Raw genomic sequence first — 26,562 nt, 5'->3', positions numbered from 1 at the left:
GGCAGACAGAGTCACAGGAAGAGGAAGATGGCATTAACCCTTTCAGGCGCCATTTTTTGTTTTGGCTGAAATCAATTATTTTTTTACCTAAGTAGTATATGCAGGCCTCAAGAAAGTAAATTTGTTAGTTTTCGAGCGTGAAAGACCAGCATGTCAGTTCTTACAACGACGTGGAGAATTCCGTACATAGTGTCAGATTTGTTAGAAATACAGTACAACCTCGTTAATTCGAAGTCATCGGGACCGCGAGAAATCTTCGAATTAAGCGGGTTTTCGAATTAACCGAACACACCAAGAAATAAGACTTAGGCAAAAAAATTCGTTGCAGGAACGTGCTACCTTTATTCGGCATATTTTGAATTACTACTGAAAGTAATCAGAGATGCTGGTTTGCCGCGTCCGGTAGTTTGCGGCTCCTAAGGTCATGCTCTCGAGTTGGTCAAATAGACGAAACATCTCTGAACTTCCACCGCGGCACTCAACAAAACTGCGGATAACGTTCAGCGATCCGATAACTTCACCTAGAGCAGGTGCTCGGGGAGGCTCGTCGGTGTCGCCGTCGCTATCGTCGCTGTCATCGCGCATGTTCGTATCAGCAGTGATCTCACTCTCCAAGTCAGAGTAGCCAGTCTGCTCTTCGCTCTCAAAGTTGATATACTCGGCGAAGCCGACTGCGTTGGACTCATCCTCTGCGCAGAGCGCATTGATGCGGTCGCAATACTCTGCTCTTTCTTCGTCAAGAGTAGTAGTACATGTGTGGTCTGCATCGGCATCAACAGTGCTTTCACTGGAAAAACCATGCCTTTTGGCCAACTCGGTCTTCGAACAAGCGCTCTTGCCTGCTTCCTGGATCAAGCAGAACTTCTGCTGCAGCGTTAAAGTCTTGTACTTTGGCATTTCTTCACTGCTACGGTCACGAAGCTAGCACTTCTGCACAGTCCCGCCCAAAAAAACGGCACAGTACCCGACCCCTAACCACAGCGCACAACACAAAGAAATGGCGCAGGCGTGACCTGCACGGCGGTGGTGGCGGCGTACTTGCAGCGTCGGAGGCACGGGGGAAGAGTGGGCGAAGCACACCAAGGGATGGAATGGGGGCGAGGTCACGTGATAAAAACCGGTATGCCCGCCGTGTTGCAGTGAAGCACGTCTTCTCCTCTGCAGGCGCGTTTCGGCGGTGCACGAGGCGCACTGTGGACCGATTTTTGTGCAGAGAGTGCTCCGGCTGGGGCGCTTCGCCTATAAATCATCACCATTACTATGTGGCTTTGCCTCGCGGCTCCGTAGGGCCGTCGTTTCGCCGGGTTTGCGGCGAAACATGGATCAGGCATTGCCGCATAGCAGTCCAAATTTTCGAATTAACCGGGCTGGCGCAGGCCGCCTGTTCGAATTATCCGGCCAAATTTACATTGGAAAATACGGGACCGCAGAAAACCTTCGAATTATCCGGGATTTCGAATTAACCGAGTTCGAATTATCGAGGTTGTACTGTACTGCCATCGAAATGTTCTCGTGTGTCAGGTAAACACCCTAGGGATCGTGGAATCACTTTGTGTTTTGAAGATGCACATTACGCTCGAAACTGAGCAAAAATCATTGATGTTTTCACTCGCGGCAAAATCTGTCTGCACAAAATTGGCAGACAAAGTGCTACCTAGCTCACTCTTATGTGAAATATTACTTACTGCATTCGCTACATGGTACCAAAAAACAACTTATTTGCAATAAGAAGGGTGCTCAATACGGCTGAACTAATGGAATCGCTGTTAAGTATTCCATTTTCTCAGAAAAAGCTTTAAGTTTGCCGCTTACGCAATTGTGTACAAAGTGCCTGAAAGGGTTAAAGGCCTGCACTTCCTCCAAAGCCTTGCACACGCGCGTGCATGCACACACAGCTGGAAGTAGCCACACACCGTCTGAGAAGCACTCGGAGTCCACGAGCGACCGCTCGGCAGAGGCACGGGGCTGCCACCACGTGGAGAGTGCCTTGACTCCCGAGGCGGGAAACCTCCAGACTGCCAGCAAGAACGACCGGACCCAGAACACGCCCAGCAGGTACAGGTCCTCCACCCAAGCCACCTGCGGAGGACGAGTAACAGTGCACCCCTTATTAAGTCTCTGCAGAGCAGGCGCTCCGCTTGTGGCAATGCACTGAGAGACTGACACACTCACGGTGTGGGTGGCGTGCAGACAGTACACTTGCCATCCCTACCGTTTCCATTTTTAGGCCAGACCATTAAAGGGGCTGCGAAACACTGCCTGGGGGAATACCGGCTATACTTCAGGTGGGTTCTTTATGTCACACAGATGCTGACTTAAAAAGAATTACAGGAATCGATGCACAGGAACGGGAGTTATTCAGTGGAGAAATTTCAAAATACAAGCAAACAAAACGCTGCCCTCAACTCGATTTTGGCGGGGCTTCCCACTCCTATTTCGCTCTCCCAATGACGGCACCTGGCGCAACCAATCAAAACAGCCAGCCAGAGCACGTCGCGGAAGTTTGTACTCCATGGTTGCCTGCTGCCTGTAACTCGTTCTTGCTGAGACTGGCAGCGTTGTTTCCATGCCAGAGCGCCCCTGGTGGTGTATTTTTATTTTACTTGCTATGCAGGGCTTTTATCTAAGACAAGCAAGTTGTTTTTGTTGATCTAATATAAAACGCAGACAGGTGACAAAATGTGTCTCTATTTATTCACAGAATTTGCAGTATATTTACTGTTTGTCCGGTCATCAAGCTCGCGCCAGGTGATGTCATATCCGCTGCTAAGAACCCGCCACTGTGTGGCGACACCATCAGAGCCATGAAGTTGTTTTTGGGAGGACATTAAAATATTAAAAAACGGAATGTACGCGGTATTACAGACGCTAATAGCACCATTATAACTCACTGTATGCAATCAACAGGCAAAACAGTTAACTAAGATTGTGTTTCTGGGCCCCCTTAAGAGCTTGCCGCACTGCTGCTGCCAAAATCCTTTTCACTGTTAACGGCGGTGGCCTTGGCTCCCACATCTGCATCCTTTGTAGTGGAGCGGGAGAGAGCTGCTTGGTCTCTTCCAGTTCTTCATCTACGTTAGTGGCCTACCAACTTGTGAAACCCCCTTGCCCATCTCTCCACAGAAGAGAGAGTGGCAAAGTGACAATGATAACCGAACCATGCCTCCTCCCTGTCAAGGGCCATATGACCACAAAGGGCCAATCATTAGCTGGGAAAAATGCATGCAGGAGTTCCAGTTCATGGCATGCACCAGTGACATCGCTCGACCCAGAGAAAGTTTCAATGCAGCCATTGCTGCAGTACAGTCACCAACCAATTTTACAGCCCAGCTGTTAGACTGAATGGCACCCGATGGTGGTGTAACCGTAAGACCGTGAGGAGGAAAGCAGAGAAAGGTAAACGAGAGCTAAAGAGAGAGTGGCAAGACGCAGCAACATTGGAGGAGAAACTGCATGCGTGGGTTTTGTGGTGGGGATGGTGACAATGTACCCATAGGAACGTGAGGGGAGAACGTGAGGAAGTGGGTAACGCAGGGAGAGGGGGGCAGGACAAAAGAGGTGGGAGAAGGCTGGCACGAAGGGGATGGGGGGGGGGGGGGGGGGGGGCAGCTCTGACTCACATGATCTGGACCTATCCCACACAACAAAACACTATGAAAGCGCTTTTTTGGGATAGAAGGGAGCAGTGCAGAATAAGCAAGCCCAGCTGACAAACACACACTGTTACTGGGAGTTCTGTGAAAGTGAACAAACTGCGATGTCTGAATGTCCAGTGCTCGAAAGATTGGTCGGTGACCGTAAATGCTTCCAATTGGGCAAAAGAGGCAAGAGACAGAGGCCAGTTTCTCACCGCCCTCTTCGACACCACATAGGGCCTCCTCCAGCGAAGCACGCTCTGGATTTCTGGCAACTCCAGCAGCTGATTCACTGTGATGCGCTGCTTGGGATCCGGGTGCATCATCAACTCAATCACTCTTCGCAGCGCTGGCGACAGTCCTACAGTTGAGTGCAAACAAACAAACAAAATCCAAGTTACCGTCTCTGCTAATCACTCATCAGTCTATTTTCACTCATCATTCAATAGCGTGCCTGCATCAAGCCACCCTGATATGTCTACGTCAGCTGCTCAAATTTTTTCTGCCCACATGCTGGAACTTCCATACCAGCCTTCTATATCACTTCGCTACTGCTTACCTTGTGGGGACGCCTTCGTCCCCTGCGTTCGCTTTCCCGCATTGCACCCCCTACTGTAGTTAGCTCCTCCGCGAGCGCACTCCTCTCGGTTCGGTTACTTTCAACCAACAGGGGAGGGCGCTCGCGTCGCAGCGACACCAGCGCCAGCACACTGCCAGAATCGCAAGCAAACGGCGCATTTGGCACCACAAACACAGTTTCAGCACAGCTGTACGGCTCGTACAGCGATACGGTAACATGCTATCACTGCTACCAACACCGCACTTGCCTAGTTGCATAGGCCACATGGCTGCACTTACCATAGCTAGAGTAGTTACTACCATAGCCTCCTTTATACTTTCTGTGCCTGGACACTCCGTGCTCCGCAGCCGTCGTCGCTGCTCCTCCCCCCATGAGAAGTTACGCCGCTGGCTGCCGAGAGATGGCGATAGCGACGTTGGGGCACCCTCACCAGGCAAGAGCCAGGTGCGCCGTGTTGCACAGCAGCCCGGATAGCCATGTGCCGCGTGCTGTTGCTCTGTCGTTGTTACGTGGGCTGTTCTGCAGTGTTTGCAGTGTTTGCAGTGCTTTTTTTAAGCTTTCATTATTGCCACGTCTTGAAAAACATCCGCTCTAAGTTCCTTGCACGCGACTTTGGAAGGAAAGGAGAGGTTTCGTCATCTCACTTGAAGAAACTCTACGAGATGCAGAAAGATTGCACTGTAAAACCTGTGAGAAGTCTAACCAGAAAAAATGTTTTTCTGAACAATATTGAAGGAAATGAACGTCTAACGAGCTGTCCAAGTTTTTTCTCCAGCCATTACATCTGCTCTGGAGTTTTTGAAAGAGCACGCAGGACAGAGCTGCCATACATCAATTGCCTATGCGGAACCAACCATACTGTTTATGAAAAACATCCATCAGTGGTTCCTACTGCCCGACACCGGCAACAAGTACCAACATATCGGGCAAAATTTCCCTGACATCAGGCACTTTGACGACAAAAATGATTCTAGGCTGGAACGGCTGGAAGTTACATTTCCGCTATATATCGACCAACTAAAGAAAGATGCAATTTATCCTTGTGCCTCTTTCACAGCCGAAACGTACGAGGCCCTTCTGCTCACAACTTACTCGACTGCTTGCTGCATTTGCTATTTGTTAGCTGAGGAGAAGTTCTGTTTTGTACTAACGCGGAAATTCAGCAGTGACCCAATTGAAGCGCTGTTTGAAATCCCGAGGCGGTCACTGGGATGCGACGACCAGCTTGGCGTGCGGTCAGTACTCTCAGGACTAGAAAAAGTCTTGAAGACTGGAATTGCCGTGACATCTGAACACAGCAACGTGCTATATCATGAGAGTCACCACAGCACCGGACTTAGGACTGCAGGGCTATGTGCACTTGGGAGCAGCGATGAGCTTCCAGAGGCTGCTTTGGAAGTCTTGGGACGCTTAGATGTGCAGCATGTCCCTGCTTCTCTACCTACATTGCAGCTGTCGGCCACGTTCTATGTGGGTGGCTACATCGCTTGTGTGATAAGTGAACATATGGAATGTGAGCAGTGCTGTTCACTCACAACCAAGCCACCTACTGGTAACCCACTCGAGCAGTTCACGCGAGAACAGGACCGGGGTGGGCTGCCTTACCCATCTGACGAATTACTCTATGTCTTAGACACGCTGCGGTTGTGGAGACAAGCTTAAAAGAAAACCCACGATTTCAAAACCATTGAAAAACCTGACCATAACCTGACCGATGCAGCTGTTCCAGCCATCTCCAAATCAAGGTTGCTGAAGTGCTCTGTCAGTGACAGCAGTCACCATGAATATTTTTCTCTACTTGTGGCAACTAGATTCATCAGACCGCTGCTGGTGAACTACGCCTCCTCAATAACAGACAAGAATGATTTGTATAAGCCGCTGTTTCGGCAGAAGCCACTCTCACGAAAAGTCTTGAAGCTGTAAAAGTAGTTACTCTTGTAGCACATCTGCTGTTGTGAAATGTGTAAATAAATGCTGGTGCCTTTCTTCTCAAATTTTGTTGTAGCACAGCGTAGACTAACATTGTAACTGTTCCACTACCATTGACGCTAGCGGAGCAGCCAAGCAGTTTTTCAGCCATGCCCACATATCTTGAAACTGCCTCACATAACATGTCATAGCGTTGGTGTTACTGGCTAACAACTAACGTGATCACTTGCTATGCTTAGAGGATGTCGGCCTTACAAGTAAATAAAACGAATATATACGATTCATGCTTAGTAGCAGTTATCCCGCGAGCGAATAACAGCGCTCCCATCCTCGTGCCGGCATTCACACCAGTGCACCTCGACACCTACGTCAGTGGCGCCCTCAGCGACAGGTGCGGCAGTGCCGCGCAACTTTACCCGACGGCGCCGCTGTATAGTTCGCGCGGCGCGTTGACAGGCACAGAGAGTATAAAGGAGGCTATGTTACTACATGACTATAATAAAACTAATAGCTCTGCGTGAATCTTTCTCATAGCCAGCACCTCAGTGCTATGCCTATTCTAGCAGTACTGCATTCATGTGCATCAGAAACCAGCAGCGAAAATGGGCAAAAAACGATGCAGCATGGCACTCACGCTGCACGACGTAGTCCGGCAGGGTTCCCGACCGCAGAGCATGCCAGTTCCTGCCCCTGCCAGGGAGTTCCAGGTCACAAGCCAGCTCGAGCACAGTGATGCCCAGGCTGCAAGAGATGGCACACATCAATGGGGACCCGTGTGCATTCCTCACTGTCAATTCACCCTTTTCACCAGGCCACTTCGTGCATGCTCGCCTCCCCTCTCCTCCTATACCCTCTTCCGAGCTCCACAGGCAGAAAACAAACTGCCAGCTTCTAGTGCAGATGTGCAGTCCATTCTGGTTACAGGTGCTAGTGACAGGTGGTGGCAACAGTCAAGCATGCACCTGCCACTCCGCATGCACAGTTGGTACCTTGCATTGCATGTGTGTGCAAAAAGTATTTAGTAAGAGCTTGATATAGCCAATAATTTGTAATATCAGTGTTCATTATATCGAGATTTAACTGTATAAGATGCCTAACAACACATGACGAGTTTGAACTCCACCTTAAAATATTTCTCTTGATACGGTCCCACGAAATTCTCATCAGTGAGCCAAGATGCGATGCAGATACAGTTCAGCAACATGTTTGATCTAAAAAAACTGGCGCCAAAATTAATTCTGGTCTACATTAGACAGCTCAATATTTAAACAACACGAAACGATACTCAAGTCAACTGTGCCTGCATATACTCCCATCTGTAACCCGCCTTGGTGCTTGTGCAAACAGGCATGCAGTATAGGGAAGTGGCTTGCTAAAAACTGCAGGTCTAAACTGGACAGGTGCCCACAAGAAGCTAGCAAGCTGAACAGCTTTCCATATGGTTACATTAGTAGCCCAGAAATGCGCCAACAAACGGGGGCAAAGAAATGGCAGCAACAGCTTTACTGCCCTAAATGAGGGTTGGACATCTACGAGGCATTTTTTGTTTGTTTTGAATGAGGTGAACTACTTTTCAGGTTTTGCAATGAGTCTTCCTGCAAGCGCTGGGGTGCCTCTACTCCTAGAACTCAACAGCCCCTATGCCCTTTGGCCAAGCAAGCACAGTGGCGTAAAAGACGACGCAAGACAAATGGACTTCTTCATAGCGAAAGGGAGGTACCTGAAGATGTCGGCAGCCTTTGTGAATTGGCCATCCATCAGCTCTGGAGCCAGGTAACACGGGTCACCGTCAAGTGGATCCCAAGAGTCATCCTGCTGAGGTGGTGAACAGACAAATCTAATAAGAGCGAATTGAATGTGGTGCAGCACTGAATCCCCAGTTCCTGATGAGCAATAAAGAAGAAACAGCTTCGACTGCAATACTGACAAGCATAACGCTTGGATACCTATCATTATCACTAAGCAAGGAACAAACAATAACAAAATAAAACAAGAACAAAACAAACAAGAACTAAAAAAAAATTAATCAACTCTTTAATGTTGTTAGAACAAGGTGCACCTATGCCACATAATCCTATAATCCTCTATAAAGTATTGGAGAGAAAAGTACTGAAGTTAAAGCCCAGCAATGCGTTCCTAAATGCCGCACCTATCACTATGGCTAACATCCTGCATAACCAATGGTGAAGATAGGAACAATGCAGTGGCTCAGTGGCTATGGTGCTCGGCTGCTGGCCCGAAAGACGCGGGTTCGATCCCGGCCGGGCGGCTGGAATTTCCTTGGAGGAGAAATTCTAGAGGCCCGTGTACTGTGCGAGGTCAGTGCACGTTAAAGAACCCCAGGTGGTCGAAATTTCCAGAGCCCTCCACCACTACGGCGTCTCTCATAGCCTCAGTCGCTTTGGGACGTTACACCCCATAAACCAACCAACCAGGAACAATGCAGCTTTCCTGTCCTATGCACACCAATATTTACAGGAGGCAGCTTTTCACAAGGGAGCTTTCAGTGCAGTTGGTCTGCAGTATTTTGAAATAAATAAATAAATAACCAAACAAATCAATGTTTAATGTGCTCTCCTCAAACACCACAACTTGACCATTTTCACTGGTAAATGCACAACAAAAACAGATTTGTGGTGACGACAACCAACGTACCAGCTTGAGGTCGAAGACAAGGCCGAAGTCCCCTAGCTTGCAGTACCCTTCCCTTGAGATGAAGATGTTCTCTGGCTTGATGTCCAGATGAACCAGGTTGTGGTCGTGCAGGTGCTTGACACCCTGCCCAGTAAAGAAAAGAACAAACAAAATGTGTTACCAATGAACATCCTTCACCCGCTAGGACATTAATTCCAGCTGAAAGTGCAGCTGGAAATGAAGTGCTCCAGCTGCATTTCCAGCTGGAGCTGAGGCAGTTCGATCTGCAAGCAAAAAACGCTCCAGCCAGAACCACCTGAAGATGGCATGTGGAAGGCATTCTAGTTTTCACTGAACACTGTTTTAGCTGGACAGATTTCCACTCCCGTAATGCAGCTGGAAATAAAACCCTTTTTTTTTCATTTGGAATATCAGTGTAGGTTTGAAGCCTGCGGCAATGCAGCACCCAGTCTTCAGGTTCTGTGCACTGTCATCTCATGTACTGCAATACCTCTTTAAATGAAGTGCCTAGCCAGCACTTTCCAGAATTTGTTGCCAAAACTGAATGAAAATGATGAAGAGGGAAAGCACTGCAATGAAAAGTTGAGGGCAAAGTAGAGTGAAATTTGCATTATTGTCTGCAAATACTGGTCGAGACTACTACATGTATATTTCCACAGTGCAGAACGAAAGCTTACTTGTTTTACTTTTTTCCCAAAAAACAACAACCAAATTAATAGGCTTTCATGTTACACGTGGGTTCCTTGATAAATCATGAGTCCCTGTGATCTGCTGCGACATCATTTTTAAAAACCAAGAGCATTTGTTTGCACTCATTTGGTGCTTGCGTCTTTGATTTGTGCATCACTGATGCACAGTCATGGATAAAATTTTGCTGGATAAGGATTTGAGGAATAAAATTTACTTCTGTGTGGCCGGGCAAAGAAGTTCAATGAAAAGCGCTGAAACGCGAGGGGACATGCGTGCCCCACTTTCTGAAGTAATACCAGCTGACTCACTAGCTAGGCAACACAGAAATAATTTTTTTTGTGCGGATCTGCATCCCACAAATTTTCGTCCTTGACTGCATGCATGCTTGGAAAACAACTGCCTCGGCTACCAAAGGCGGCTAGCAGTACTGAATAAATAAATTGTAATGGGAACGACCGGCAGCCGTTTACACAGTGCGACAAAGAGGTGAACAAAGTGCTGTGCTGGTTCCTGAGTGACTCCTGGGTGTGCACCTGCCGTGACGCGTCTTTGATCAACGGCCTCCGACCTGAGCTGACCGACCTGAGACTGACCTGAGACGGACTTGAGCCAACCAGTTTGGCTAACAACCACTGGGTCATCATGGCCATTGACCACCTAACCCGCTACGTAGAGACGTCGCCTTTCCAATCTGCTACAGCACAGGATGTTGCTTCTTTCATCCTACACCGTCTTGTTCTTCGTCACGGCGCCTCGAAAGAACTGCTCAGTGACCGCGGCCATGTTTTTCTCTCGGAAGTCGTCGCGGCGCTGCTAAAGGAATGCCAAATCGTTCATCGCTATACCAGCGCCTATCACCCCAAACCAACGCATGAGTGAGCGGTTCAACCGCACACTCAGTGACATGCTCGCCATGTACGTTGATACCGCCCACTCCAACCGGGACAAAGTACTTCCTTTCGTAACCTACGCGTATAATTCAGCTACGCACACAACGACGGGATTCTCCCCTTTCTTCTTCTTATATGGTCAAGAGCCTACATCCACCATGGACACCATCCTTCCCTATCGTCCTGGGCCTTCGGAGACCACATCCCTTTCCGAAGTTCACATGTATGCCGAAGAATGTCGACAACTTGCAAGCTCTTTCACCACACAGCTCCAGTGGCAACAGAAGCACCGTCGGGACCCCTCAGACCCTCCCGCGTCATACCCCTCCGGTGCACTCGTTTGGCTCTGGGTGCCTTCCTCCACTCCCGTCCTCGCCAAGAAACTGCTTTCCTGCTATCACAGCCCTTACCGCGTTCTACAACAAACTTCTCCCGTGAATGACATAGTTGAGCCCCTTGACCCATCTCCGGATCATCGTCGCCGGGGGCGTGAAACTGTACACGTCGAGCGTCTTAAGCCCTACTATGACCCGACCACTCTTTCGTCCCTGTAAGTCGCCAGGATGGCTTCTTTGCGCCGGGGAGGTAACTGCAATGGGAACGACCGGCAGCCGTTTACGCGGTGCGACGAAGAGGTGAACAAAGTGCTGTGCTGTTTCCGGAGTGACTCCTGAGTGTGTGCCCGCCGTGACGCGGCTTCGATCAACGGCCTTCGACCTGAGCTTCGAAGATGCATCCGTACAAAATATATATTCACTCCATGCTATGCAGCCAGCCTACCAACGGAGTGACTATTGAATAAATAAAAAAAACTACTTCACGCAATGTAGCCTGCCTATCAAAGGAGCGACAAAATTTAAATACGGTTCTTCATCACCACATGGTCTTGCCCCCACTTCCTCTGTCAATTTAAAATATGATTTACTGAAAGAACTGCCAGTTTCGCACTCATTCCTACACCTTCAAGGATGAGCCACCAGAGTATATGCCAGTATTCCTTCACTAAACTCCCAACTTCAGACCAACACAAATACATACACGATTCACCCCGTTACACCAAATAACATACTTACCTGAATGCAGCAAAATTACAACTGTAAAGTGAGTGCTGCTTTCGCTGGATGAAGTCAGAAAAAAAAAAAGAATAATAATATTACTCCATTATACGATGATACTGAATCGTAATGTAAGGGGCGACTTTTCCCTTAAATTAAAGGAACACTGAAGCCAATGCCATGCAATTTTTGCTACACGTAAAAATCTATTCTGTGGCTCCTTCTTAGTATATACTGACAAGGACATCCGCAGAACTTTTTCCAGGGGGGGGGGGGGGCACCCGATGTCCGGGGATGGGGGCGGCGGTAGGTTAAAAACAAATAGGAACTAGTGCATAAATAATATCTGTAATTCGTGGGGGGGCAACCCCCCCCCCCCCCTTGCCCCCCACTTCCGGACGCCCATGTACTATACTGATGTTTGTCCAGCAGCAAAAGACATTTACTGCTGAAGAAATTGCAACTGATTTTTTCCCCACACTCCATTCAAACTCACGATGTCTGCACCGAAGAGAACTCCATAATCGCCATTTTCGAAGGGAATGCTGTTGTAGCCTGGCCTCAGGGATCCAAGCTCAAAAACTGCGATGATGCACTGTAATTTACTTACCAAACTGCCCAGAGATGGCAAAACAAGTATTTTATTTTCTGGCTTTTTCTGGCTGACGAAAGCTGTTTTCAGGGAAAGCCTTGTCTTAATTGTCATAGTGCGGCACCCTATCAATACAGGCCAACTTGAATTTGTCCTTGGTGTCCCTTAAAGAGACACTTGTATTACATCCCTTAAACAGTTATACCGACTTGTACTACATTCCTTAAACAGTTATATAGCCTTTTTTTTCTGTTTCTTTCTTTCTTCCCCCCTCCTTTGTTTCTGCTTTGTTCTATACTACTGTTCACTCAAATGTATACTCTGCTCTAGGCATTTTGATTCCTGTGTTTTTCTCTTTCCTCTTTTTGTTACGGCTGCCTGATGAAGTTTATTTTGTATTGGACAGTTGACTAGCCCTATGGCAGTCTGTCCAGAAATTTCCATATGTATTCCTCCGTTTATGAATAAATATTTCTTTGAACTCTGAACTTTGTATCGAATGCCTTAGAACAGTTATACATTTATATTAAACCCATTAAAAAATTATATATTCTCGCATTAAATCTCTTAAACAGTTATATAGGCTTGTATTACATCTCTTAAACAGTTATAGAGACTTGTATTACATCCCTTAGCCAGTTATACAGGCTTGTGTTACGTCCCTAAAACAGTTAAACAGACATACAGGCTTGTGTTATGTCCCTCAAACAGTTAGACTTGTTGTATTACATGTGAATAAATGCGGTACGTGTCCCTGTTGAATGGAAGAAGCACAAATGGTCTGTCCCACCAGCAGCAGGTCCACGAGGAACTTCCAGACGAGGTGCTCGGGCAGGTCGTGGTGGCACTCGGTGTAGGTGGCCAGGCTGCGGTCGCACAGCTCCGTCTGGATGTGCAGCCGGTAGTCCTCCTCCCAGGCCTTGACGAAGCGCACGCAGTGCGGGTGGGGGGGCAGCTGCTCGTGCTTGGCCACCTCCTGCAACTGGTGCTGGCGGTCCCGGGGTCCCCGGAACCGCCGGTGGGCCACCTTCACCGCGTACCGCCGGCCGTCATCCAGGCTGCGCACGCGGTACACCTGCACACACGCCCCGCCACCAGGTTACGCCGTCCAAACATCCACTCAGTCGCTCACTCATAACCTTCGTTGCTAGGAGCAGCCACAAACACGTTAAGTTGCCTTTCACACTGAGATCGATAAGTGGCATAAAGTATGACAGAAGAGGGAGCTCCTGTTGCAAGGTACATCATCATCAACAGCCTGAGTACGCCCACTGCAGGGCAAAGGCCGCTCACATGTCCCTCTCCAATTAACCCTGTCCTGTGCCAGCTCCGGCCACAGTATCCCCACAAACTTCTTGATCTCATCTGCCCACCTAACTTTCCGCCGCCCCTGCTACGCTTGCCTTCTCTTGGAATCCACTCCGTTACCCCTAAGGACCACCGGTTATCTTGCCTTCGCATTACATGCCCTGCCCAAGCCCATTTTTTCCTCTTGATTTCGACTGGGATGTCCTTAACCCGCGTTTGTTCCCTCACACACTCCTCCCGCTTCTGATCTCTTAACGTTACACCTATCATTTTTTTTTTACCATACCTCACTCCGTTGTTCTTAACTTAAGCTGAGCCCTCTTTGTTGGCCTCCACGTTTCTGCCCCATAGGTGAGTACCGGTAAGATATCTTACCGGTATCTTATTTTACCAGTTGCAAGGTACAAGCTAAATCTAAAACAAACTAAACAAACAATAAATAAGAACCTCTAGATTTCCCTGGCATAAATTGATTGAGCCGTGTAATTTCTCTCCCCCCACAATGATGTTCTCGAGGATGACTTGTAGCAGTAACAAAAAAAAAGCTCTGGAAATCTCCTGGCTACGTGGACAAAAAGCCAGTTCCAGGTAAACCAGTTCCAATATTTTCTCGTGCATGAAGTTCTATTGCCAAACACTAGTGAAGCGCACAGGTCACTGACCAAGTCAAAATTATTCGCTTCCATAAATGACTGCACTTGAAGCAATCATTCTAGCTTTAGCTGTGGCTCTGAGCTTGAATCACTTGATAAAACAAAAGCAAGTGCTTTCTGTGTAGCATTTTACTATGGTGCCCTCACATTTTTTAACGCCCCACGGTCGGGTATTACTACATGAGGGTCGGGTTGTCAACAGTGTATAGATGATTTTTTTCAACAAACACCTTGAAGTATGCAGGATTAGAGCAGTGAATCCTAAGCATTACTATGGAGACATGCAGAGTGCAGCAGGGAGCCCACAGCACTGCCACTGCAGCAAGCAAAACTTTTAAAGGAAAAAATGCACATACCACACCAAAAGAACCTTCCCCCAGAGTCTGTTCCACAAGGAAACACTGGTGCAGGTAGGGAACAGGAACCCGTTCGTCATAGTGAGAGCTGCCGAACGCTGTGTAGTAAGTAAACCTGTAGTCAAGGATGAATCTCAGGATAGCAAGTGTACCCAGGCCCACCCAGTAATGGGACATGCAAAAGAGTCTATAGAAGTTTTTTATGCGAAGCATATTACCAGAGCTACACTACAGCCCGTCGAGCGCGGCGGTGGAGCTACCATTGACCTTTAGCGTGACCACGTGGCACCACGTGACAACATGACGTCACAGCAGAGGAGAGATGGGCTGCCGGCTCGCGCGGTCGGCCGCGGCGGTGGAGGCTCCACATCAGAGGCGCTGAAGCTGACCACGTGACGCTACAGCAGCGGTATAAAGCTGAGCTTGCCTCGCTCTCCGGGCACTTACGAGGCGGCCAGGTGTTGGGATGCCGCCTAGAAGCAGGGCTGATTTGAACGAGAAGCGAAAGCTTCAGCGTGCCACAGAGACCGATGAAGAGCGGGATGAACGTCAACCAAGGAAAGCCATGTATTACCAAGCCTAGCCATCAATATGCTTCGCATCTGACTAGGCTTAACCTTAGCTAAGCCTCAGCCATTTTTTTGGACTGAACATTCAACATGGTCAACTGAAGACTCCACAAGTAGACTCACAGGTAGTTTTGATACCTTGAGCTTCTTAAAGTGCACAGACATATCGGCGCACTTGGCCATTTTTTACGCTCACGTTTTGTTTCCTCACACCACTAGCCGAGACGACGCTAGGAATGGCTACATCCATAACAAGGAAGATGCTGACACATGCAAGGATGGCGAAACCCACTCCTAATAGGTACCAGGCATCAAGCTCATGGGTGTCAGTGTCCGACATGAAAGAACATGCTGTCAAGCGTTAGCCCGCCACCAACGGCAAGGCAAGCATATTCAGATATTAGGCAGACAAAAAATTGGCCAGATTTTTACCACTGAGGTAATGCGAATTTAAGTGGCGACTTGGCTGGTGTCAAATGCTGATTCCGGTTGAAGTGTTTAGTGGCTCTAGGCATATACGTACAGGATGTCTTTTGCGTTTATGCTGCAACACCCATCCGTGCCATAGGTGAGCTCTACAACGTTCTCCTAACACTAACGGTTTCCAAAATGTGCTGAGGAGTCATGCATATCTTGATTTCCATAATTTCCTGGCCGACATGCTTGCAGAAAGGAATATGCAGACATGTGGCCTGTCAAGAAATGTCCAAATATAATTAATAATGACTGGGTGTACAGTCATGCGATTAGTCCAACTGCAGTGCGATTAGTCCAAAAACAAAGTGGGTAAAGGAAAGGCAGAAGTTCAGGCATGCTTTGATTTAGGTGCTTGGGAAACCAAAAAGAGCTCCAAGGAACCCAGGCGTTCCACGAAACCCAGTTCGAGAACCCTTGCTCTAGTAAATACCTTACGATGTCACAAGTGATGTCGCTGTGTTCAAACTAATCAGTTGTGTTATTCAGATTTTATGGCACATAAGCAGCTAAAAACACATCAGTGCAAACTGCATTTTCTCCCAAGAGTAAGCTGGGATGTAAGGGATTATACTGATTGTAAAATATAGCAAAACGCTTCTTCCGTAGTTTCTCAAGCTGTTACCACGTAAATAAAAAGTGGTTTACCGTAACATCTCCTCATATTTCACATGTAGGCTTGTTTTTTTTTGCGAGTAAGAGTAAAAAGTAGTGCCTAAGGTGGGTGTGTCCAATGAGAAGGAAGAATGAAATCACATCAATGAAGCGTTCTTGGTGTCTACATAATTCCTATTCACCGAAGATTGGATTTACTGTGTGGCGTTTGTTATTAACTTCACTGCCCCAATTAATCTGGCATTTGGTTCTTATGTTCTAACTTTCTGCAAACTTTGAAAGACATTTACTTTCAGAGCTATTTTATTTTTATAGCTCGTGTTGCATATACATCAGCTCTCATTCTCAATGATACATACATGACCCGGGACACAGCGTAATAATTGTTTTCCTTGTGTTGCGCGTTATACTATGAATAATACCGTATTTACTCACATAACTTCCGCACTTTCTTTAAATTAAGGCTTCAAAAAGGGTGGCGCAAATTAAGCAGAGATTCCGCAAACACACAGTGAAAAACTCCACAAAGGTCATATCATGCAATATACACTGTATATAGATGCCTATATGTCGCCTCGCCCCCCCCCCCCCCCCCCCCCACACACAAAACTTACACCCTCTCGCTTGCCAAAAAAAAGTAAAGAATATAAAAAACAAATACCCCCTCCTGTCCCACCCACGGCCTGCAGTTTCCAGAAGCATGGCATGATGGCATATGCACAGCTGAAAGCAATAAATGATTAATCATGCAACCACAAAGTTAGCAGTATGAGGCAAATAGAGATAAGAGGCAATAAAACTACGAGCAAATCTAGTTCACGGCATATGTCTGCAAACCGCACTACCAATGATCTAACTGCTCTGGGTTTATTAGAGTACATTGTTCTGGAGGGGCAGTTGGTGAAAACGGAGTAACAGAGGTAGACCAATCAGTGATTGGCATGCTGGCTAATCAGCGTAATGCATAAGTGATGACATCATGTTTGACCGCAATACGTTTCAACAAATCTACATGGCATGTTGCCTTGATGTCATGCGCAACGTCATTCCATCCTGACCAATCAGTGCCACACAATGTACCCGGTGTGCTATGCTGACAACATCGATGACGCACGATGGCAACGTAATAACTGTCACTGCGAAAAACTACGCCAAAGGGATACAGTGTTCAGAGCCATTGAAGCTGACTGCCTGGGCATGCTGAGGCTGGGACGAGTGCCAGATGCTTCGGTCCGGAGCCCTCACTCGAGGTAGCCGTGAACGGAACCCTCTTCGAGACTGGCTGTCCTGCAAGATGTCAAGGAAAAGATCGTTCAGACTTGACCAATGAAACCTTTGCTAGCACAAAACAGCACCTGTGACCATTTTCAGTTAGACCAGCCCCACAGTGCTCAGCATTTGCAAAACCCGCAACAAACAGGGCAAATGAATCACGTGACACATACTGCAACAGACCCACACATTTTCGTCAAAACAGTTATATGGAGTTTAACTGCGCAAAAGCAACGAAATTCAAATAAGCGAACGAAAGCAGATAGCAAAAAAAAAAGACATGCAAGCAGTGCTGAAAGTTAACAGCAGACAAGACGAGACATCGACGGAAGCAGCCATATCTGTAATGTGCGTCTTTCACCCCAGGTATGCTCTATTTTTTTTTTTTTGTAGCCAAGGGTATGTTGCTAGGCAAGTTGGGTCATGATTATTTTGGGCGAGTACAAGGCCATGGGAAGATTGGAAAGGCACTCATTCACAACCAGTTTAGTCGAAAGGAGGCAATGCACTAGTGTACAGAACCCAAGGTTGGATTTTTTAGTTGAAGCAAACAAAACAAAAGCGATAAACTTATATCAAATTAGTTTTTCAAAATTTGGTTTTAATAAGAAAAAGTAAGTATACCTGAAATGTACGCCGTAAGAAGAAGCAAAAATACAGGAAAGCTCGGTTAGCAACACAAACTGAAGCAGTTCAGCTCGAACACACATTTCGGTCTAAAACGCAGCTGCCGCAGCCTTGAGTGACCTACCACCGCTTGCGGACGGAGTGAAAGATGAGACTAGAAAGTGCTGTGCATGATCAGAGGTGCACGCTGGATTCATAGCTCCGTTCTGCATCGTGAATTGCCCCTTTCAATCCTTCCTTCCCGGCACAGTCCAGGTGTTCACCAAGTGCGAGACTCCAAACGAGTTTTTTCTGAGAATCTCGCACAGCCACTTGGTGTATTACAGGAGACCGCCAAGTTCGGCTTCTCAGAGACCCATTCAGGTGTTGCAGCGGGTCGTCTCCTCCATGTGAATTTAAACCAAGGTTAGCCAGTCTTCTTTTCGCGTCTGGCATGTCCGCAGCCAGTGTTATTTGGTGTGCCCGTGGTTGTGTCCCCTTGCTAAATACCAAGGGTTACATTTTGATTGCTAAACACCAAAGGACTGACTGCCACAACACTGTGCAAATACAGGGCAACAACTGCTTGTAAATTCCCCAACAGGTTTTCCCCTTCCCAACCTCCCACATACTATGACCCACCACCTTCTCCACCTATTCCCTCATCGCACAGCTGAGGTGTCCACAGAAATTCGAGATAGTCACTGCACTTTTCCTTCCCATTTCCCAAACCCACTGGTGAGAGGGAACCACTCTATGGTACTACTTGGTCAAGGCCGCCAATGAGCCATAGAATGCTTTCGCATTTAAAGGAGGCACTGTCATAACCTAACCCCTTCCCCTTTACCTATGACAGTCACTGCACCTTTCCTTTCCATTTCTCAAACCCAAACCCACTGGCGAGAGGGTACCACTCTATGGTACAACTTGGTCAAGGCCGCCAATGAGCCATAGAATGCTTTCGCATTTAAAGGAGGCACTGTCATACATTAACCCCTTCCTCTTTCCCCACGGCAGCTCTGCCCATGCAAATGCGGACGCGTGTTCCTCGTGCCGGACATGCGTTTAGAATAGTTCAAACCGCCGCGGTAGCTCAGTGGTTATGGCGTTGTGCTCCTGACCCGAAAGACGCGAGTTCGATCCCGGCTGCGGCGGTCGAATTTAGGCGAAAATCTAGAGGTCCGTGTACTGTGCGATGTCAGTGCCCGTTAAAAAAACCCCAGACGGTCGAAATTTCCGGAGCCCTTCACTACGGCGTCCCTCAGCCTGAGTAGCTTTGGGACGTTAAACCCCCATAAACCAGAATAGTTCAGAGGAAGCACACGGAGTAAGCTAAGCAAAGCGCAGATTGACACTGCATGACGAGAGCACATAAAGGCAGCAAACAGTGGTCCGAAAACAGCGATCAGCGCGTGCGCTTGTGCGCGCGCCTTGCTCTTTCAACTTTCTAGCGCGGCAGGCAAGCACTGCGCAAGGCCATTGGCATAACGAAGCGAATACAACTCGCACATGAACGCGTCTTCGACCCTGTCTAATTAATGATTTAAAAACTGAAGCGGAGCTGGACGCACGAAACACGCTTGAGCAGCTATACGGTCCTTATTACGTTTGTCACCGCGGTTTACCAATATAAGAGACATCTTGCACGCACCTCAGCTATTCATTACAACTTCGGGATGTAAAGACAAGCTTGTCCGCTGTGCAGCTGCCACTGTCAGTGGCTGGCAAACGCACGCAGTCAAATCAAAATCTCCTGAGACGTTGGTTACACACCGCTGCTCAAGAGCGTGGCTGCGATGAACGCTAAGCAAAACCAGGCACTGACAAAACACCAACAATGATTCGTAGTGGTAACAATATACCGTTTTCCAAAGGAACAACAACGGCAGGAGAATGACACAGCTTACCTTCTTTGTCAGCAGCGGCTGCGAGTCTTCAAAAAGTCCGGGGTCTGGCCTCGGAGGCGTTTCTTGAACCATTTCTGCTTCGCCAATGCCGAAACAATGTGAAACTGCTGGGCTACACCGCGGGATGCCAAAGAACACTGTATGCAGTCACCGAACACATTGAACCTGGTGCCGTCGCATGCAAAAGCCACATGCGCACGCCGGCACAAAAACAATAGCCATATTATCGGAGTAAAAACCAAAAAGTTAGTCCAGAACGCGGCCACGTGATCCATAGGCAGCGCTGGCATGAGCGCTGGCCAGAGCCGCCAGAGTTCTTTGACTTCACCAGTTGCGAAACCAGCCTGAGATTTAAAATCACGAATTTACAGGAGGTTAACGGATTATCGCGACGCTTGTGGACAATAATGTAACCCTAGCTCGAGCTGCAAACACCTATATTGTTGATAAGCGCGGACAAAGTTTCTATGTAAGCGCTCAACTACCTGACTGCGAAATGAGTGGAATAGATGCAATAACAAAAACCAGATATAACAGTCTGAGAGATAAAGTAATAAGTAAAACAAGAAGAAAAAAATCTTCACAAGGCGACAATTAGCAACAGCTTTTATTTGACGCTTCTAGATGGCGCAGCTATGAGTAAGTTCTCGCAAAGCACCCGCTAGGGGCGATCACATTTTGAAGCAGCGTTTCCCAACTGATATGAACTGAGAACGCTGGCGACGCCAGCGATGCCGCAGTAATATGCTGTGTACTGAGCACACCGTGGTACTGAGCCCTATTCTTTTTTCACTCCTTGTTCTTTCCAATAGCAATCCATGGCCATGGAACTGCATGGAACGACATGTGTCAACGCCAACGATGCCCACAGCGGCAGTTGTGGCGCTACTGTTAGGTCAAATTTTGTGGAGCTGACTAATCATGAAGGAATAACTGTCTGTGGATTGATCCCCCATGATTGAAACAAATCGAAATAGGTGGTTCAGTTTTGATATGTGTTCGAGGTCATCCATTTGAGCGGAAACGCCAGAGCGTCTGCGAATGCCACAGAGAACCAGAGGACTACGTCTGTTCCGTTTCGTGCCTAACGAATCTGAATTTTTCGTTCAGATAATGTGATAATTTTAAGCTCAAAATTTATTTGGCAGGCAATGGGTGTTTTGATTCGTGATTACCAAATAATACTTGAGACACAATACGAAACTTATCAGTCAAACAAAACCTACATATCGAACCGCATCAGGGTTGCCAGGTTTGGCTACTTTACGCCAAATTGGCTACATTTGGGACCTCTTGGCGACAAAAATTTGAATTTGGCTACTTGGCTACTTTTTGGCTACATTTGAATTCGAAGTTAGGACTGAATAGTAGACCTATTTTTTCGCCAATGGTCCCTGTGCATCTTTGGTGAAGTCCGTTAGAATGCCACACGTAACACTATTATTCTACGGTGCCTGCCCTCTTGTTCAAAATTTACCTGTAATCATCTCCTAGACATAAAATACTTCTCGCTCCTGTGTTCACTTAATGCTCGCCAGACTTGTTCTCCCAGTCGAGACTCCGATACTCTGGTTCTGCTAAGCAATGCGGATATGTAGCTTCCTTAGAACTAGGAATAAGAATGTCATATCTCCAATCACTGAATTCACCTCAGGTAAATAGGGAAGTGTCTTGCTACTTAGCTGATAAAACTGTGTCCTCAGTTGACTATTGGTTCAAAGCGAGTTGATAGGCCGCACATGCCAGCCCGACAGCCACTTGTATGATGCTGTGAATTACAGTCCTGATTGAAATTTTTCAAGGAACATGGTTTTTTTAGCCCATTAGAGGCGAGCGGGGAATACCAGAAAGTTTTGAAACGTGATGACGAAGGATCTTCGTATCGCATAGCGATATAAAGCTGGGGAGCCATAAGTGGCTGAAAAGCAACCCATTTGACCTGAAAAACTTTGGCCAAGGCCGCGTGCTTTCTATGCCTTCAGTACATATGAACTACACGTGGCGATCAGTCTGTTATGCAATAGAAAGCTGAAAAAAAGATCGCAGGAGAAAAACCGAACAAGAAATAGGCGCATATGAAATCATGCCATTGTTTACAGAACAGTGAAAAATTTTCATTAAAAAATTGCCATGCATGCCATATTTATATGGGAATGCGAATTGTTATGGCAGCTGCTTAGGAACCCCAATTATTTCTCCTCTGCACTTAAGAAAAACTCTTCTGGTTACTTTTCCCACACTTTCACTCCCTTTAGAAATTCCTGGCGCGTTTCCGTGCTCCTGCCCCATGATGTTCATGTATTTTCTTCCGTTTGATTTGTTGCTTTTATACTTCAGTTATTCGCATCCATTGTTAACCTACATTCGGCAAGAATTACAAATTTATTGCGCTGCTTTTCTGCAACTTTGGCGCTTTTTTGGCTACATTTGACACTCCGGCGACACGTTGGCTACTTTTTGGCTACTTTGCGATTTTTGTGGCGCTTTTTTGAGTTTAGGACCTGGCAACCCTGAACCGCATGGAAGCCGCCATGTTGTCGAGTCCCGTCAGTTTCGTTCACGGGCGCGATGTTTGTAGGCACAGTGCGGCGATAAACGCCTCGTACGTCAAGCCGAGGACATGAGTTCGAGTGTAGTCGTGCTTGCACTCTTTTCTCGCTTCGTTATATTTCTGCTTCAGGTAAATTTCTCTGCACAGCATACCGGCAAAAATCAACCACTGGCTGTTGCAGCGGCTGCCAAGTGTATTGACACTTTCGTTTCACGAAACGACGTAGAGCGAGTGGCAGAGTTTTTGATTGTGCATTGAAGGCATTGTTTTGGGTTTAGCTGCGTTCAGCGAACTCGTGAGACTACAGGAGCGAGTAGTTCGGGCTGGAAGCAGCGATAAGGTGTTACATCTTCGAGTACGTCCTGATTAAAGAGAGACGAAACACCCAGGCTGTGCCGGTGCTGTTCGCACTGCACTGTAAAGCGATCACGCTATAGCAGAATCATTTTTGTGCACGCTTAGTTACATACGAATTTCAGAAAAAAAATTCAAATACTTCTGAAAATAAAGGTCTGAAACCGTTGGTTAGGGATTGATGTGGATATAAAAAGAAAGCATTTGTTTTCCAGGTGGCCTTCAACTGGGCAGTTCCCGACCACAACGCCGACGCGTTTCGGTCCCCCTGGCCTACGAGCACGGACCTGGGCGACCGGCTCGTCTCATGGCTGTTCGCGGGGCTGACGCGCTGGGACAGCCAGTACTTCCTGCACATCGCCGAGCACGGCTACACCTACGAGCAGACACTGGCCTTCTTCCCACTGTACCCATGGCTCGTCCGCCAGACGGCCGATGGACTGGTGGACCCGCTCACGAACGTCTACCTGGACCGCCATAGCGTGGTCGTTCTCAGCGGCGTTCTCGTGAACGCCGCCTTCTTTGTGGTGGCAGCCGTCGCTCTGCACCGGCTGACACACCAGCTCTTCTCCAAGGAACAGGCCGACGAGGCCGTCCTTCTCTTCTGCTTCAACCCGGCGTCCATATTCTTCACCGCGTGCTACAGCGAGTCGCTTTTTGCAGCGGTCAGCTTCCTGGGCCTGCTCCTTCTGGAGCAGAACAGACCCAACTTGGCGACGCTTTTCTTCTGTCTAGGAGGCCTGGTCCGCTCGAACGGGTTCCTTTCGGCCGGCTTCCTCCTCTACTCGGGCCTGGTGTGCGGTCTGACCCCCGTCAGGTCCATTTTCCGAGCGGCGTTCTGCTTCTTGCCGTTTCTGCTGTTCCAGTGTTATGCCTGGTCCCTTTTCTGCATACCCGACTACTCGCAGCAGTTCTCCGCAGCCGTCCTGAACCAGGCTGCCGAGTCGGGCTTCAGGCTGGCAGGTCGCAACGCTTCCAAATGGTGTTCCAACCTCATTCCATTCTCTTACGGATACGTACAGTCACACTACTGGGACGTTGGCTTCCTCATGTACTATCGTTTGAAGCAGCTGCCAAATTTTCTTCTCGCCTTACCGGTTGTCATTATTGTCCTGCATTCCTCAGCCAGTCTCCTGAACCGTTGCAACGACAGGCGACACATTCCATACTTTCTGCACGCTGTTGGTTTCCTCGCTATTACGGTTCTTTTTGCAAATGTTCAGGTGACAACAAGACTCATCGCTGCCGCTAGTCCTGTATTGTATTGGACTACGTTTATTGGGCCTGACCGGCGAGAGCGGAAGACTCGTTGCATTGTTTGGGCTGATGTAGCAGTCAATTTGTGGCAGAGCGACATCCATTCAAAGCGAATTGTCACATATTTTATGGGTTATGCTGTTTTGGGGACGGCTTTGCATGTTAATTTCCTACCATGGACGTAAAAGTGGTGTCTTCCAATTTCTTTTTCGCTCGCTCGGGTATTGTGATAAGTTAAACTGCACACAGCATTTTCATCTTGTGAGAAAAGACATCATTCTTCTTTTTTTCCTTTATCATGTGACAAGTTTTTGACCATACTGGATACCAAAATCAAAAGTTCATGAGCTGAAGGTTCAGTGCGATGCATCGAATTTTCCACTCGGAGTTTGAGATTTAAGGATGCTGAGTCTTGTGGCCGTAACAAATAGCCAAATTCAAATGCAGATCGTTACTGGCTTATCAATGAAATATGCCGCAAGTCCTTTGCCCAGCAACAAAGCCATTGTCTTGGTGTCAGAAACATGCAGCTTACTTACCCTTGTGACTGCAAAAGTATGATGCAAGTGCTCATGCCACAGTGGTGTACAGGGTCCGTCAAAAGTTCCCAGGCCACATGGTCCGCTTTTCATCAGTATATCCTGGCACTTAAGATTCCGATAGAGCTATCGAGGTTCTGAGATGGTAGAACGATCCTTCTATTCTCTACAGATATTTTGAGCTTCGAGGGTATCTCAACAGCCCGACTATGCTGCTCAAAAGCAAACCCTGTGGCCTTGGGAACTTTTGACGGACCCTGTACATAGTTACAACTGTTTATTTTCACCATTCCTAATCATATAGGTGGCCAGTTCAGAGGTTTGACTGCTGCCTATGTTACCATGCTAGTGGTTATAGATATGGCTGTGTATGCGTTATACTGTAGTGTTAAGATATATGTAGAAGAGCATGTCGGGCCCCTGGTTTTTCTGTGTACTTTCAGAAAGCATGCATTGCTGCTAGATGTAGCTTTGCCTTTGGTGACCTCAGTAAGCAGTTGCCTTGCTGTTCTAGGTGGAATTCAGTGAGTAATTGTAGGTTCATAATAGTAAATTCTTACTGGAACTGTAAGCTCAGCATGGCAGGGGAAATTCTCGCAGGGCAGTTACCATGCTGTAATACGATGTTCAGAGACAGCTGTTTAGAGGTGAATATCGCTTATTATTATTTGTCTTCTCTGTTAGAGTGTGCATGACATTGCTGCATTCGGACCACTCAGTGCGATACAAAGCCATGGCACGTTGCAGTGACATCATGGCAACCAGTCAGTATGGCACGGTGTTAGAAAACTGAAATCAACACCGCAAAACCTGAAAACCAGCCCTTAAACAGCTGCCGCTGTTAAAGTGATCCTAGTGATCATTCTTATTTTGCGTGGAGCTTTTACTTCACTCATTAGTAGTTTGATGTAAAGTAACAAACATCACGGTATCAATGTTTAACTGCTGAATAGGTAGGGGCATATTTACTTCTTGTTCTGTAAAGATTTATCGGCATTTTTGTTTATTTATTTCCCCCCCCCCCCCCCCTCTCTATTCCCAAGTCTCACTTAGGTGCTCTGAGTACAATAATGTACTATATGCATAAAATATCGGATTTCAATGTCTGTCTCTTCTAAAGTGTTGGGAGCTCAGAAATTCAGATGCTCCACGGTTTTTGGCGATTGGTTAAAAACAACTGGCCTCAGTCAGAATTCCTCTGTCTTCAGCTGGGTGTTTGTGCAGCTTTTTTTCCTCTTGCTTGCAACAAGCTGTATTCACGTCAGTGGAGCGCTTGCTCAAAGAAAGTGTTAATATGCTGCCCTATACCTAAGTGTGAAGTGTGAAAAACTAGTTGGTGCCAAAGCAAGCGTTCTTTGTGAGCGAGCATACGAAAAGGTCAACATCACATCTTAAAGGGACACTGAGGAGAAATTGAAGTTGGCCTGTATCGGCAGAATACCAGCTCCTGATTACAGAAACGCCACTCATACTGACAACAAAGCTCTTGTAACGTAGAAAAGAGCAAGAACCAAAATACAGGTATCGCCGCCACAGGCCAAACTCGGAAGTACAAGCGTGGTGACGTCATAGGACAAAGCAGTGTTGCTAGAACCAATGGTTGTAGCAACACTAAGACACGAGAATTTACGAATCACTGAGGCGCAGCCAATGCATGCGCAAATCTCCTTGACGTCGCCAGATGGCGCCACATGCCCGGCAGCTACGCGCGCACCTGAAGCATCGGGACCAATCAGCGCCTGCTTATCGGCGTTAGGGGGGGCTCCCGGTATTCCGCTAGCGGTAACATGGTACACGGTATATTTGCGAGAACTTCGTTGACGACTTCAAGAACGAGATCCATCGTAACGCTGGCAAAATGCCAGTGCAAACGTAATCGAAGCGACTCTAGCGACGGCCGCAATAGCTGATAGACGCTTTCAACGCGCGGCCGGCGGTAGCTTTCGTTTTGGCTGCTGCTAGGCCGCAGTGCTGGCCGCCAGAAATCACGGAGTCTGCGTTACGTCATGGTCACGTCATGTTTCACGTCACTTGGTCCTGTGTCGTCATAGGAGAATCCCAAGTTTGAATCAGAG

The 26,562-nt window shown here is 47.6% G+C and overlaps 2 protein-coding genes across 7 annotated transcripts in view; one reads left to right on the top strand and one right to left on the bottom strand.

Moving 5' to 3' along the window:
* LOC149365785 (nucleoredoxin-like protein 2) overlaps positions 1–20,098 on the bottom strand; it is a 109,780-nt gene extending 89,682 nt beyond the window's left edge. For 4 of the 6 annotated variants that reach the window (XM_089546170.1, XM_089546186.1, XM_089546179.1 and 1 more), the window contains exons 1-9: positions 19,787–20,097; positions 17,165–17,288; positions 14,344–14,441; positions 12,817–13,101; positions 8,800–8,922; positions 7,865–7,959; positions 6,779–6,885; positions 3,851–3,996; positions 1,914–2,079 (exon numbers count right to left, since the gene is read on the bottom strand). In XM_089546170.1, the coding sequence (XP_089402296.1) occupies positions 1,914–2,079; positions 3,851–3,996; positions 6,779–6,885; positions 7,865–7,959; positions 8,800–8,922; positions 12,817–13,101; positions 14,344–14,441; positions 17,165–17,288; positions 19,787–19,858 (1,216 nt within the window). In that variant the 5' untranslated portion in view covers positions 19,859–20,097. Of the gene's footprint in view, positions 1–1,913; positions 2,080–3,850; positions 3,997–6,778; positions 6,886–7,864; positions 7,960–8,799; positions 8,923–12,816; positions 13,102–14,343; positions 14,442–17,164; positions 17,289–19,786 lie in introns of all 6 variants that reach the window. The other 2 variants (XM_089546193.1, XM_089546204.1) reach the window with 2 other exon arrangements.
* A 2,215-nt stretch (positions 20,099–22,313) lies between these two features.
* PIG-V (phosphatidylinositol glycan anchor biosynthesis class V) lies at positions 22,314–26,269 on the top strand. The gene is made up of 2 exons (XM_089546090.1): positions 22,314–22,466; positions 22,907–26,269. Exons 1-2 carry the CDS (start codon positions 22,407–22,409, stop codon positions 24,131–24,133), a joined length of 1,287 nt encoding a protein of 428 aa, XP_089402216.1. The 5' UTR covers positions 22,314–22,406; the 3' UTR covers positions 24,134–26,269.
* The last annotated feature ends 293 nt before the right edge of the window (positions 26,270–26,562 follow it).

The sequence above is a fragment of the Amblyomma mixtum genome, chromosome 1 (genome assembly GCF_055824585.1).
Source record: "Amblyomma mixtum isolate Tamu chromosome 1, ASM5582458v1, whole genome shotgun sequence".
Classification (NCBI taxonomy): domain Eukaryota; kingdom Metazoa; phylum Arthropoda; class Arachnida; order Ixodida; family Ixodidae; genus Amblyomma; species Amblyomma mixtum.
This window is presented reverse-complemented; position numbering and strand designations above follow the sequence as displayed.

Coding starts and splice junctions, on each gene's coding strand:
- PIG-V (XM_089546090.1), top strand. CDS start 22,407: ATGAGTTCGAGTGTAGTCGTGCTTGCACTCTTTTCTCGCTTCGTTATA. Junction 22,467..22,906: donor TCGTTATATTTCTGCTTCAG/GTAAATTTCTCT, acceptor TTTGTTTTCCAG/GTGGCCTTCAACTGGGCAGT.